Source organism: Symphalangus syndactylus, chromosome 5 (assembly GCF_028878055.3).
Source record: "Symphalangus syndactylus isolate Jambi chromosome 5, NHGRI_mSymSyn1-v2.1_pri, whole genome shotgun sequence".
Classification (NCBI taxonomy): domain Eukaryota; kingdom Metazoa; phylum Chordata; class Mammalia; order Primates; family Hylobatidae; genus Symphalangus; species Symphalangus syndactylus.
In genome coordinates this window covers 75,753,470-75,768,981 of record NC_072427.2, presented here as the reverse complement: position 1 = coordinate 75,768,981, position 15,512 = coordinate 75,753,470, and the positions used below count along the sequence as shown (strand labels likewise).

The 15,512-nt window shown below is 38.3% G+C and overlaps 1 protein-coding gene across 26 annotated transcripts in view; it reads right to left on the bottom strand.

The window, feature by feature from the left end:
• LOC129483183 (septin-7-like) overlaps positions 1-15,512 on the bottom strand; it is a 123,163-nt gene that overhangs the window by 76,329 nt on the left and 31,322 nt on the right. For 16 of the 26 annotated variants that reach the window (XR_008657968.2, XR_010121122.1, XR_010121110.1 and 13 more), the window contains one exon: positions 6,165-6,391. The exons of 1 other annotated variant lie outside the window; for it this stretch is intronic. Coding sequence is in view for 8 of the 25 variants with exons in the window: in XM_063640376.1 (XP_063496446.1) it covers positions 6,315-6,391; positions 8,458-8,533 (153 nt within the window). In the remaining 17 variants the exon portion in view is untranslated. 9 more of the 26 variants (XM_063640376.1, XM_063640377.1, XM_055280202.2 and 6 more) reach the window with 3 other exon arrangements.

Genomic DNA, 15,512 nt, shown 5'->3' with positions numbered 1-15,512 from the left:
CATTCATTGCTGCAAAATGGTTCAGCTATTTCTTACGAAACTTACCATACTATTCAGCAATTGTACCCATTGTTATTTAATCAAATAAGTTGAAAATTTATGTCCATACGAAAGCTTGTGCATGAATATTTATAGTAGCTTTATTCATTATTGCCAAAACTTGAAAATAACCAAAATGCCCGTTAGTAAATTAATGGGTAAATAAACGGTGGCACACCCAGAAATTGGAAAACTGTTTAGCACTGAAAATAAGTGAGCTATCAAAACATGAAAAGACATGAAAACAATCTTAAATGCATGTTACTAAGTGAAGGAAGCCAGTGCGAAAAAGGCTACATACTTTATAATTCTAACTATATGACGTTCTGGAAAAAGCAAACCTATAGAGTCAGTGAAAAGATCAGTGGTTGCCGGAGGTTGTTGGGGAGGAATAAATAAGTAGGCAAAGCATAGACAATTTTTAAGTCATTAGAACTATTCTGTGTGATACTATAAAGGGAAATGCATGTTATTATACATTTGTCAAAGCCCATGGACTATACATCAAGAATGAGCCCTAATGAAAACTATGGACTTTGAATAATAATGATATGTCAGTGTAAGTTCATCAATTGTAAAAACAGGTACCACTACATTGTGGGATACTGATAGTGGAGAAGGCTTGTGTGTGGCAGGGTTGGTGGGATGTGGGGTGTATATGCGAACTCTATGTTGTGCACAATTTTACTGTGAAACTGAACTGCTCTTAAAGTCTATTGAAGAAAAAGGAAATTTTCTAGTGGACTTCAGGGAAAGATGTTCATCCTTGATCAAAAAATGTGAGTAAGGATTTAAAAAAAGTCTTAAGTCTTGGTGTTCCCTAGATTTCTGCTTCATTAAGAGTCAGAAGAGGACTTTTCGTTGTGATTTTTGTTCATAGTACTGGTGAGATAGATCAATTTTATAATTGCCTGGTTTCTCACAAGGTCTCCATTATCACCTTGTCTGTGTATTTATGGCAAATATTCTTCCACTTAGGAATCAGATCTACTAACTTCTGAGAAAAATCAATGCATTTTATATGATGGCTGTTGATGTGTCACCTTGAACAGTCTGAACCACAGTGCCAAGAAATCCCTCTCAAGTATGTTTAGGGTGGGTTCCCAGGGACTCAAGAGACTTGGAGAACTAAAGGGAGCAGCAGCCATTTTTAGCATACATATACCTTGTTCCAGTTATTCAGTCAAACACTGATCTATGTCTTTGTGAAGGAATTTTATGAATGAGATTAAATATTCTAACTGGATGATTTTATTAAAAAGGGAGATTATCTTGTGTAGGCCTGATTTAATCCGTTGAAAGGTCTTTAAGTATGCTGAGGCCTTCTCTCAGTAGAGCCTCCCACTAGTGGACAACAAGCCTTAGCTCCTGCCTCTGGGCTTCCGGCCTGCTCATGATCTTCCCTTCCTGCCTGCCTGCCCAGCAGGCTTTGGGATCCTATAATTATATCAACAAAGAGACATATAATTGCTCACATGTATATATAATCTCCTACTGGCTCTGCTTCTCTGAACTCTGACTGATACTTTTCTTTCACTGAATATCTAATATTTCATTGAAGTCTGAACTTTGATAAAATTCAGGATGGAAAAGTAGGAAGGGAAAAGTGAGATAAAAAATAGGATGGAGGGAGAAAAGAAGGAAGGGTGTTTTTATTATTGTACTTTTATGTTCAGATGTTTAAATACCTTTTTTAAAAAGGAATGCTTATTTTGTCTTTCAAATGATTATGTTCAACAACTTTTGACATCTTGTCTAAAATTGCATATTAACTATATGCTAGTAATAGATATCAGTATTGAATCAATAACACTAGGAATATGTGAAACATCAACATTTCCCAGAGTGAACCCTTGGTTTTGTATCCAGTTTTGGATTACAGGCCAGAAATTTTCCTGCTAATAGGTTTATGCATGGTAATTCTCTGCAGTTTAGTGTAATTAGTACTTTCCTACAGCAAATTCTCTTATAACCTACTCAATAGCATCCAAGTAAAATAGAATTTCTCTTTTAATTAGTGAACACTGGAATACCAATGTATTGGTCCATTTTCATGCTGCTGATAAAGACGTACCTGAGACTCAGAAGAAAAAGAGGGTTAATTGGACTTACAGTTCCACACAGATGGGGAGGCCTAGAATAGTGGCAGGAGGTGAAAGGCACTTCTTACATGGTGGTGGCAAGAGAAAATGAGGAAGATACAAAATCAGAAACCCCTGATAAAACCATTAGATCTTGTGAGACTTATTCACTACCATGAGAAGGGTATAGGGGAACCGCCCCCATGATTCAAATGATCTCCCACTGGGTCCCTCCCACAACACATGAAAATTATGGTAGTACAATTCAAGATGAGATTTGGGTGAGGACACAGCCAAACCATATCATTTCACCCCTGGCCCCTCCAAATCTCATGTCCTCACATTTCAAAACCAATCATGCCTTCCCAACAGTTCCCCAAAGTCTTAACTCATTTCAGCATGAACCCAAAACTTCACAGTCCAAAGTCTCATCTGAGACAAGGCAAGTCCCTTCTGCCTATGAGCCTATAAAATCAAAAGCAAGCCAGCTATTTCCTAGATACAGTGGGGGTACAGGTATTGGGTAAATAGTCATTCCAAATGGTAGAGATTGGCCAAAACAAAGGGGTTACAGGGCCCAAGCAAGTCTGAAATCCAGCAGAGTGGTCAAATTTTAGAGCTCCAAAATGGTCTCCTTTGGCTCCAGGTCTCACATCCAGGTCATGATGATGCAAGAGGTGGGTTCCGATGGTCTCAAGGAGCTCTGCCCCTGTGGCTTTCTCCCAGGTGCTTTCATGGGCTGGCATTGAGTGTCTCCAGCTTTTCCAGGCCTATGGTGCCAGCTGTAGGTGGATCTACCATTCCGGGGTCTGAAGGAGGGTGGCCCTCTTCTCACAACTCCACTAGGCAGTGCCCCAGTAGGGACTCTGTATTGGGGGCTCCAACCCCATTTTTCCCTTCCACACTGTCCTAGCAGAGTTTCTCCATGAGGGATCCACCCCTGCAGCAAACTTCTACATGGGCATCCGTTATCAACCAACTCTCCAATCAAAATAATAAACAAAAAATAAGTTTTTATTTAAAATAGTGAAGTAGTAAAATTTTATATTTATCTCAAAAAACATACTATAAAACATTTTTAACTTTTTTGTAGATTTATAATTTTAAGCTATATTAAATGCATGCAGAAAATATGCTAAACATCACAAATTTGGAAGAAAAAGTAGTTGATTTTGCAATCTGCAAGAATTAATATAGAATTCATTTGCTTATCTGGGCACCGTGGTACATGCCTATAGTCCCAGCTACTTGGGAGGCTGAGGTGGAAGGATTGCTTGAGCCTGGGAGGTAAAGGCTTCAGTGAGCCGAGATCACACTACTGCCCTCCAGCCTACGTAGTAGAGTGAGACTCTGCCTCAAAAAAAAAATAATAATAATAATAATAATAATAATCCATCTGCTTATTTACTTTCTAACTAAGCAATGAGGGAGAGAGATATAGTGGTTTCTTTTTTACACAGGTTAAGCATCTCTAATCCAAAATCTAATGTTAAATGTCCCCAAATCTGAAATTATCTGAATGCTGACCTGATGCCACAAGTGTAAAGTTCCATGCCTGACCTTCTGTGACAGGTCACAGTCTAAGCACAGGCACACAATGTAGTTTATTCAGTGTCCCCAAGACAAAAAAGACTCTCCCAGCCCCTTCAATGATGATATATCTTTTTTTTGCACAGGCCCAGATTCCCCCCTCTAAGCATGCTCTGAAAGGGAAATAAAATGGCATGTGTGCAGGCCATATTGGCCAATGGTAAGTTTCCCACTGTGTTACTCTGTTCCTGAATCACTATAAAATACCTGAGGCTGGGTAATTTATAAAGAAGAGGTTTAATTGGCTCATAGTCTGCAGGCTGTACAAGAGTGGCGCCAGCATCTGCTCAGCTTCTGGTGAGGCCTTAGGAAGCTTTTACTCATGGTAACAGATGAAGTGGGAACCGACACATCACATGGTGAGAGAGGGAGCAAGAGAGAGAGAAGTGGGAGGTTCCCGACTTTTAAACAACCAGGTCTTATGTGAACTAACTGAGCAAGAACTCTCATCACCAAGCGGATAGTGCTAAACCGTTCATAAGGGATTTGTCCCCATGATTCAATTGCCTCCTACCAGACCCCCACCTCCAATATTGGGAATCACATTTCAACTTGAGAGTTGGAGGGGAAAATACTGAAATTATATCACCATGATGACCCACATGGGGCAAAGACCTATGAGCATTTCTTTTTTTTTTTTTTTTTGAGACAGGGTCTCGCTCTGTCACCCAGGCTGGAGCGCAGTGGCGCGACCTTGGCTCACTGCAAGCTCCGCCTCCTGGGTTCACGCCATTCTCCTGCCTCAGCCTCTCCGAGTGGCTGGGACTACAGGCGCCCGCCACCACGCCCGGCTAATTTTTTGTATTTTTAGTAGAGACGGGGTTTCATCGTGGTCTCGATCTCCTGACCTCGTGATCCACCCTCCTCGGCCTCCCAAAGTGCTGGGATTACAAACGTGAGCCACCGCGCCCGGCCCTATGAGCATTTCTCTCTGTGGATTTTTGTTCATTTTGTTTGCATATTCTTTGTTCTGTGGTGTAAAGATATTGTTGAAAATGTCAAAAAGGCCCACAGATACCCCATGGGTAACCGTGATAAGAAAAAGAGGAAGCGTTTATGTTTATCTGTAGCACAGAAAGTCAAGCTGCTGGGGAAACCCAACAGTAGTGTGAGTATGAAACAGCTCACAGAAGAGTGTGGTGGTGGAATGACCAACATATATGACCTGAAGATAAACTGTTGAAGTTCTACCCTGAAAGTGACAAACAGCCATTAAAGGAAAACACTACATATGGCTAAAAATACGGATCTCAGTCATGTATTGAAAGTGTAGATCCATCAGCGTCACAGTGAATGCATGACACTTAATGATAGGCTGATCATGAAACAAGCAAAGATCTGTCATGATGAACTGATAAAGGGAACTGTGAATGTTCAACAGGCTGGCTGTAGAAGTTTTTTTAAAAAGACATAGCATTAAATTTTTAAAGAATTGTGGTGACAAAGCATCTACTGATCTTGAAATAGAGGAGAAATTTATTGACAAATTTGCCAGGGTCATTGCTGATGAAATTTTGACTCCAGGTCAAGTCTATAATGCTGATGAAATATCACTGTTTTGGTGTTACTGCCCCAGGAAGACACTGACTACAGCTGATGAGACAGCCTACAGTAATGAAGGATGCCAATAACAGAGTAACTGTGTTGGGATATGCCAATGCAGCAGGCATTGCATAACTGTAACTTGCCATGACAGACAAAAGCTTGTGCACTGAGTTTTCCAGGAGTCCATTATTATGCTAACAAAAAGGTGTGGATCACCAGGGATATCTTTTCTGATTGGTTTCTCAAACATGTTTTACCAGTGGCTCATACATACTGCAAGGAAGCTAGATTGGATGGTGACTGCAAAATTTTGTTCTTTCTTGACAACTGTTAATCTTCCAGTGAACATTCTATCAAGAATAATGTTAATGTCACATGCTTCCCCCAAATGGTACTTTATTAATTCAGCCGTATGACAAGGGTACCCTTAGATCAGTGAAAAGTAAATATAGCAACACTTTCTTGACAGCATGCTAACAGCAGTGAACAGAGGCCTAGGTGTGGAAAGTTTTCAAAAGGAGTTTACCACAAAGGATACCATATATGCTGTTGTGAACACTTGGAACACAGGTTCTAAAGATACAGTTGTGCATCCCCAGCACAACCTTTGGCCTACAACTATGTTTAGTGATGATGATGAACAAGGTAGTGAATTTGAAGGATTCCGTATATCAAATGAGAAAAAAATGACGTCAGACATACTTACATATGCAAAAAACTTACCTTCAAAATGTTAGTAAGCTGGAAGAAGGGTATAATAAAGTTTTTAACATCAAGAATAAAGCTCCAGTTGTTCATTCATTGACTGTGAGGTAGCTGAAATGGTCTTGAATCAAGGTGATTATGACACTAGCGGCAACGAAGATGACATTGTTAATACTGCAGAAAAAGTGCCTATAGACAACATGGTGAAAATGTGCGATGGGTTTATTGAAGGACTGGAGCAGTGTGCATTCATAACAAAACAGGAAGTTGTGTCAGTTTATAAAATCAAGGGGAGACTCCTGAGACAAAAATCCTGCATAATAACGCAGATAACTGGAGGAAACATTTAAAACTCTATCCAGCAGGATGTCTCCTCAACTGTAAAGGACCCGGTTTCTGGTCCCTCAACTTCTTCTGACATTTCTTCTTACCTACAAAAAATAAATAAATAAAATGCAATTAAAAGTAACGTTTTAATCAAAACACAGCATTGTAGGTAGAGACTGAAAGGGTGCCATTGTTTATGGTTGCTGTTGTGTAATAGCTGAAACAGGTGTTCTGGTGACACTACTCTGCTTCTTAGTTACTCTGAACACATTATTTTTTCACTGTATTAATGGTATGTCCTATTTTTCACTGTTACTTATGTGTGAATAAGTGTAAGAGAATGATTGCTTATCAGTAGCTTATAAATTTAGTCAAGAATGGTGGTGATTCCCAAGGAACCACAGGTTATCTTCATGAGTGACTGAGAAAGGGACCTCATCACTTTCTGATGGTTCAGTGTACACACACTTTGTTTCATGCATAAAAATATTAAAAATATTTTATAAAATTACCTTCAGGTTATGTGTATAAAGCACATGTGAAATATAAAAAAAAATTGTGTGTAGACTTTAGTTCTATCCCCATGATATCTCATTATGTATATGCAAGTATTCCCAAAGCCAAAATTTGAAACACTTCTCATTCTAAGCATTTTAGATAAGAAATAACCTCTATTTCTTAGGTTGTCAGCTGTATTTTGCTGTGTGTCTTTTAAAAATCAAGTATACCTGATATGATCTGGTGCTCTAAGAAAATATTATAATTTAAGACAATTGAAGACTCAATTCATCCCTTTCTCTTTAGAAAGCATAAAAAATTCTAATCAAATGCCTACAAGATAAGGAATCTCAAAACTTTAAGTCTCTTTTTTATATCTCAAGAGAAAATAAAGGAAACAAAAGTGACATCTAATAAGATTACACAGCAAAATCCAAGTTAATGATGCCTTCACTAACAGTTCTTTTTTTCACTCCTAGTTTTATTCTTTCATTTAAAAACAATATCTGGCTTATCAAAGTGGTTAGGACAGATTTCTTGTCACATGATTATTTAGAAATTATAAGACAAGAAACAGAAAACCATAGTTAATTGAACAGAATAAATATATGGACATGTTTTAAAACTATACTTAAATGTCATGAAAAGCTGTTTGAAAATATATTTTCCTTTTAAAGAAAATGGGTAGAAAAATTAATCAAAATATTTCTAATAAGTTTGACTCATCAGCATCCCTTTTTAAAGCAACACACACACGCTGATATGATTTGGCTGTGTTGCCACCCAAATCTCATCTTGAACTGTAGTTCCCATAATCCCCACATATTGTAGGAGGGACCCAGTGGGAGGTAATTGAACCATGGGATTGGTTACCTCCATGCTGTTCTCATGATAGTGAGTTTTCACGAGATCTCATGGTTTTATAAGGGGTTCCTCCATAACTTTGCTCTGCATGTCTCCTCGCTGATGCCATGTGAAGAAAGACATGCTTGCTTCCCCTTCTGCCATGATTGTAAAATTCCTGAGGCCTCCCCAGCCCTGAAGAACTATGAGCCAATTAAACCTCTTTCCTTTATAAATTACCCAGTCTGGGGTATGTCCTTATAGCAGTGTGAAAATTGACTAATGCAGTAAATTGGTACTGAAAGTGGGTCGCTGCTATAAAGACACTGGAAATTATGGAAGCAACTTTGGAATTAGGTAACAGGCAGAGGTTGGAACAGTTTGGAGGGCTCAGAAGATATGAAAACATCGGAAAGTTTGGAATTTCCTAGAGACTTGGAGAACTCAGAAGACAGGAAGATATAGGAAGGTTTGGAACTTCCTAGAAACTTGTTGAATGGCTTTGACCAAAATGCGGATAGTGATAGGGACAATAATGTCCAGGCTGAGGTGGTCTCAGATGGAGATGAGAAACTTGGTGGGAACTAGAGTAAAGGTCACTCTTGCTATCATTCAAAATATGAGTTGGGTGCTGTTAAATGTATTCAGTTTTATGTATTCACAAAGATATGGTTTGGAATTGGAATTTATGTTTAAAAAGGAAGCAGAGCATAAAAGTTTGGAAAATTTGCAGCTGAGAGTGCCATAGAAAAGATAACCCATTTTCTAAGTAGAAATTCAAGCCAGCTGAGAAATTTGCATAAATTATGAGGAGCCAAATGTTAATTACCAAGACAATGGGGAAAATGTCTCCAGGGCATGTCAGAGGTCTTCATGGCAGCCGCTCCTATCACAAGCCAGGAGGTCTAGGAGGAAAAAATGGTTCTGTTGGCCGGGCTGAGGGTCTTGCTGCTTTGTGCTGTCTCGGGACTTGATGCCCTGCATCCCAGCTGTGGCTAAAATGGGCCAGTGTACAGCTCAGGCCATTGCTTCAGAGGGTGCAAACCCCAACACTTGGCAGCTCCCACATGGTGTTGAGTCTGCAGGTGCACGGAAGTCAAGAATTGAGGTTTGGGAACCTCTGCCTAGTTTTCAGAGGATGTATGGAAATGCCTGGATTTCCAGGCATAGGTGTGCTTCAGGGGTGATCCCTTTATGGAGAAACTCTGCTAGGGCAATGTGGAAGGGAATTGTGGGATGGGATACAGTCTATCATTGATGGGCATTTGGGTTGGTTCCAAGTCTTTGTTATTGTGAACAGTGCCGCAGTAAACATATGTGTGCATGTGTCTTTATAGTAGAATGATTTATAATCCTTTGGGTATATACCCAGTAATGGGATTGCTGGGCAAATGGTATTTCTAGTTCTAGATCCTTGAGGAGTCACCACACTGTCTTCCACAATGATTGAACTAATTTACACTCCCACCAACAGTGTAAAAGCGTTCCTATTTCTCCACATCCACTCCAGCATCTGTTGTTTCCTGACTTTTTAATGATCACCGTTCTAACTGGTGTGAGATGGTATCTCATTGTGGTTTTGATTTGCATTTTTCTATGACCAGTGCATAAATTAGCATTAGTTGTTTATAACAGGGATTATAATAGTAATATCTGGATTCTACATGAAATTAATTTTGTAAAATGGGTAGTAATACAAATTATTTTAGTGTTCTTTAGAGCATCAAAAGAAGAGCAATGTTGGAAAAATTTTCGGGAGAAAAATATCTCATTTTTTAGTGGACTACATAAACAAAGAATTATATGTCTACAGAATCTCTGAGTCTCACTGTTGTTTGAATCCTTCCGTGATGTCAAAGTATGGTTGTCAAAGGTTAAAAGATGACTTTCATATAAAAATAAGCACATGCCCAAAATCTATTTAACACTTTAGTGAACCAGGAGGGTGAAGCTGTTTCCAAAAAAGGATAGAAGAAACAAAAGTATTTACAGTGACTGAATAAAAGAATGGTTGTAACATCATACACAAGACTAAATAATGTCTTATATGACAGAAGAAAGAGAAGGAAGAGGAGGAGTAATGGTGGGTTTCAGACACCAACTGCATGTCTGCAGGAGAAAAATTATTAGCATTGCTATCAATATTAGACATGCTAACATCTACCCTTTGTGCGATGTAAAATAGCCTAATCAATAGTAAGTAGCAATTCAGTACAAGTGATCATAATCAGGTAATTCTTGAGTGGGCTTGTTGGACAATGCTTCAGAATGACAGTCTCCCTTTGTGATCCTAAATAAACTGAAGATTTTTCTTGATTAAAAAAATAAGTTTGTCCGAGTATTTTGTCAAGTTACAGACATAGAACTAAAGATATTACATAGCTTTTGAATAGTCTGCTCCACAATTGTTTTCTTTTGTTTTAAATAACTCTTATTTGTTCTTCTATTCTGAGGCTAGGGGAAAAAAGACATTTGTTTTTATCAGGTTACATATGTACTACTTATTCATGTGTATGAATTCTACTGTTTTAAGGTCCCAGAATCTGCTAAGAGTCCGATCAGCAAGGAGTTGATATTTTATGTCACCTATGAAGCTGTGATCTTGTAATCTAAATGAGGTAGCAGACCAGCTTCCTGGGAGAGCTTTTTAGACTTTGATTCCACATCTGAGTTACAGCACTTGTTCCTTAATGAAGGGCTTATAGTTCTGATTAAATTGGATTTATTCTCAAATATGGGAAGATTGTCTTGTACATGATCTTGGCTGTACAATTGATTTGTGCAATGAAATTCCAATTAAAAAAGGTTTCTATTGAAGCTTGAAAATAACAACCGTGTCATTAAAATTAAAAGGATGCAGTAAAACCATTTTATGTGTAGTAAATGCTCTTTAAAATGTGTTTCATTTCAGTCTGCAAAAGTCTAATCTAATAAGTTGAGGCTTAAAGATATGCTAATGATAACAATGATTCATATAACAGTCATACATATCGATAATATTGCAGACAAAACAACACATACCGGGACACACAATAGATTTTATTCATCAGTTTATTTAATACTATGCAGTTAAATATTGTCCCTCTTGATCTTGGGTCGGTAGTGTGCTTTCATAAATTTGGCGGCTTCTAGAGTTTGAAAAAAAACCAAACTACTGACTCAATTGTCAGGTATTGTCTTTATAGTCATCTAAGTGGTACCACCTTAAGTTCCAAAGCCCGTACTTCTAAGTCTATTCCTCAGGTTGAAATAATTTAAAAACATATGATACATGTCTTTCTGGGAGACTCTGCGACTGTTTTACTTACTTGAAGAACAAATCTCTGGCATACAGCAGAGCCTTCCGATAAGTATGAAAGAAATGCATAAGCTACCTATTGATGATATAACTGAAAGCCTGGGTTTAATTTATTGAGTATCCATCACCATCAGAATGGAGAAGAGGAATATTTTCCATTAAGGTGTATACATAACTGTGTCATGAAAATTTCATCAGTTTCCCATAATGGTTGAGTAAGATATGGTTTTATTTTTTAATAGAGAGATGCTCCTTCCTCCTCACTCGTCTCTTTAGAGTGTGTCTTCCTTCCTTTTTTTTTTTTTTGAGATGGAGTCTCGCTCTGTCCCCCAGGCTGGAGTGCAGTGGTGCCATCTCATCTCACTGCAAGCTCCGCCTCCCGGGTTCACGCCATTCTCCTGCCTCAGCCTCCCCAGTAGCTGGGACTACAGGTGCCCGCCACGACACCTGGCTAATTTTTTGTATTTGTAGTAGAGACGGGGTTTCACCATGTTCGCCAGGATGGTCTCGATCTCCTGACCTTGTGATCTACCTGCCTCGGCCTCCCAAAGTGCTGGGATTACAGGCGTGAGCCACTGCACCCAGCCTAGAGTGTCTTCTTGAAAGTATTACTGTCTTGACAAAAGGCCCAATCTTTTGACTTTACAATGCAAGGTTTTGGCCTTCTGACCCTTGGAACTATAAACCCTTGCCTTCAGAATTAGTTCAGTGGCTCTCTCAAGGTATACATGACATAATCACAGGTATAGCAGTTAAGTCTTAAGAAGATATGAAAAGTTTTAATTGTCTATTTTTCAACTTTAGCATGTAGTATGTCTCAAATTCTGTCCAGGCTTTGTAGACACTTTTGGGCTACCTTTACACACATGTAAATCTGAAATGCTGATTCACTGGTACCTTTTGTTTTTCCTCTCTTTTCAATATTGGTACCAAAGGTCTTTGATTGGCTCCCTAAGAGTTTTTAGGCCTTTTGATGTTGCTCTATGAAGGATAAAATGTTACCATATTTACAAGCTAACAAATTAGCCTGCCAAAGTTCCGGGGTTGCTGGTAGAAGACACAAGACTTCTGGGTCAGAAATAAAGGACTGTTTCTTACTCACAACAAAGCAAGCAGTATGATCTGAGCCAGCAGTTTTAGTGAGATGGGATTTTTCTTCTTAAAATGCAAGCACATTTAAAAACATTAGAAGTTTTGTCTTTGTTTTCTGAGAATATTAGAATCATGTCTGTGTTTATTACTTTCTTTTTTTTTTTTTTTTTTTTTTTGAGACAGAGTTTCACTCTTGTTGCCCAGGCTGGAATGCAGTGGCATGATCTTGGCTCCCCACAATCTCCACCTCCCAGGTTCAAGCGATTCTCCTGCCTCAGCCTCTAGAGTAGCTGGGATTACAGGCATGCACCACCCCACCTGGCTAATTTTGTATTTTTAGTAGAGATAGGGTTTCTCCACGTTGGTCAGGCTGGTCTCAAAATCCTGACCTTAGATGATCTGCCCACCTCGGCCTCCTAATGTGCTGGGATTACAGGCTTGAGCCACTGCGCCCAGCTTGTTACTTACTATGTAAGCACAAACCTCATTTATTTTTAGAGGCCTTGTATTTAATATATTAATACCCTCTAGAGTAAGAAAATACTTCATATATAATGAAAGGTCAAGGATTTTACCAATTATAGACAGACACACGAGACTTTCTAACCTTAGTCCATAACGTTAGATACAGGTCAAAATTCAACAATACACACACACTTGCACACACACACACACACACATATCACTGGTCCAAATTCCAAGGTACTTTACTTCTTTCTAGTGAGCATGAAATATTTTCTTAATTGATTTACACTTATACATAGATAAGTACCTATCAACAATTAATTAGCAATTTCCTCTGTTATCTATATTCAATTCCCTGATGTTACCAAAGGGTTGTAAAACTCCAGACTTTACAAATTGAATGACTTTGTAAGACATGGGATTGTAAGATGTTTCCTATTTATGAAGTAAAAATTCAATATTGAAATCTACACTGAACACAGTCTCCAGTCTGATAAACACCACTAGTTTGTTCATAACAATATAAATAGAGGCTATTAGGGGTGGAGCAAGATGACAGAATGGAAGGTCCTACCAATCATCTCCACTGCAAGGGTAACAATTTGACAAATATCTACACACAAAAAAAGCATGTTCATAAAAACCAAAAATCAAAGGAGTACTCCCAGTACCTAATTTTATCTTCATATTACTGAAAGAGGCACTAATGAGGTCAAAAAACACAGTCTTGCAGTGCTGATGCCACTCCTCTCCTGTTCCCCAGCAGCGGCAGCATGGTGTAATATGGGTGGCAGTTTTGGTGCAGAAAGCGTTTTGGTGCACTGGGGAGAAGGGAAATGGCAACGCACACATTGGATTTATGTAGTGCAGACGTTCTCAATCTTTGCTGCATGTAGAATCACCTGGAGAGCTTTTTACAAAAATATTCATGCTTGGGACACACCATACCGCAAAAATCAGAGTTGCTGAGGATAGGTCTCAAGTATCAGTATTTCCCAAAACTTCTTCACATAGTTAAATGTACAGCCAAAGTTCAGAAATACTGATACAGTGAGGGTTTCAGCTTCTAGACATCCGTATATTTGTCTCTGATATTTCTCCCAAAGTCTTCATATACTTTAAAACAAATTGCTACTATGTCATGTTTTTAAAATAACAGGCTTAAAATATATTCACAAAATTTTTCACTTTTTTAAAGAAATAAATATGTTCTGCTAATATTTGGAAAACTATAGCTAAAATATATCTCGGCAGAATATAAGGGCATGTTCCACATGCTGGTCTGGGCGTATAGTAAACTAGACTCCCATATTGGTTTACGCCAGTGTCTTTAATGTGTGGTGGTGGGTGCAAGTGTGTAGGTGAGGGTAGGAAGAGGATGCAGGCTAATGTTATTTCAAAACTGAAAGCAGTTTTTCATATAAAAGGATGATATATCCTTTCTTAAGGAAAAAATGTGTTGTTAATTGGCCTGCCGGTTATACAAAGGTACGGTAAACATCTTATTCTGGGATGAGAAAGTTTAAGACAATAAAATGTTCTTTCAGGAACAAAAATGCAAAGGGTTAATTTTACTCTTGGAAGAGTTTCCAGAAATCCCTCTCACACACACATTTTTTGGTGGATATCTGAGAGGGGTGTTCTGAATTCTTTGGTGGGGAGATATAGAGAGGGAGGTATGGTGGTCCTTGAAATAGGATAGCTCTGTGGAAGCACAGTTGAGAATTGTCTGAGGGTACCTGTGGGGTAGCCCAGTCTAAAATCTCTCATATACTCAATCCCATTTCAAGATTTCAAGTGTTTTATTTTTTTGAATGTGTGTGCATATGCTTCTCACCAATAAAAATTTGGGTTTCTGTATGCAAACCTTTAGTAAAATCTTGCTAAACCATGTGAGCTGGTCATCCCTGTGCTTTCTGGAGTTAGGGAATATTCTGGGCCCATGCTTGGAAAGCAGTGCCAAAGTGGACGGCAGCAACTGCCTCAGGAAAAAGTTCCCAGAAAGCAAGACAAGATGCAGAGTAGGATGGAGATGTGATCTGGCACAAGGAGCAAGGCATGGTAGAGGAATAACTAGAATAATTCTGGAACTGGAAAGCATTCCTCAGTGGTTCTAGGAATACCTAGGAAAACAGTGTTCCAAGACCAGACATTCAGTTACTGAGGATTGATGCTATTTGAGATAAAGTGAAGAGTGGCTCCTGATAGCTGAAGAAGAACAGACAACTGGATTGTAATAGGAAAAAAAAACTACCTCAGCTGTATAAAAACAACTATTTATTCTATTAGTCAAGAAGCATCCATTAATTGTATTAATTGCATATGTTGATAAATATTATATACTTATCAAATATATATATATATACAAACTGGGCCACCTATCAAAAATTTTCTTTAATGAGGCATAGCATTAAAATAATAAATACATAGTGAGGCACTTTGCCAGGCACTGTACAGATGCAGCTATTAATTATTATCTGCAATGGTAAGTCTTTGATGGGAAAATCAAAGACTTTTGTATTTTTAAAAATACAAAACAGATTATCCTATATGAGGTGTGCATTTTTATGTTTTAGTTTTATAAAGTTTTTGCTTAATTGTCATTTTCACATGTAATATTTCCATTCTATTTCTGGATGTAATTAAATAAAGGAGATTTATTTTGAAGCTGATCCGTGGAGAATCCCTTTTAGCAGGATGAGAGCATAATGAGAGGAGGTTAAATAGCCAAGACAACCAGTGCAGCTGAGGATCATCAAAGATCAGCATAGGAAAGAAATTCAGGATATAGAAGCCATCTGGCCAAAGGTAATTTAGCAAATTCTCAAAAGGAAATCTAGCTTTTGTTAACTTCAGTTGCAACAGATAACAGAAATATTTGAAACTCTCTTAATAAAATGAGTGATTCAAGATTCTGTGGGACGATATCCTGTAATGCTGTCTTTAAACATATTGGGAATTTCCCATTCTCAAATATCCTTAGGTAAAACTAAAAATGAGCTATTGCATGCATGACCCTGTAGCATATT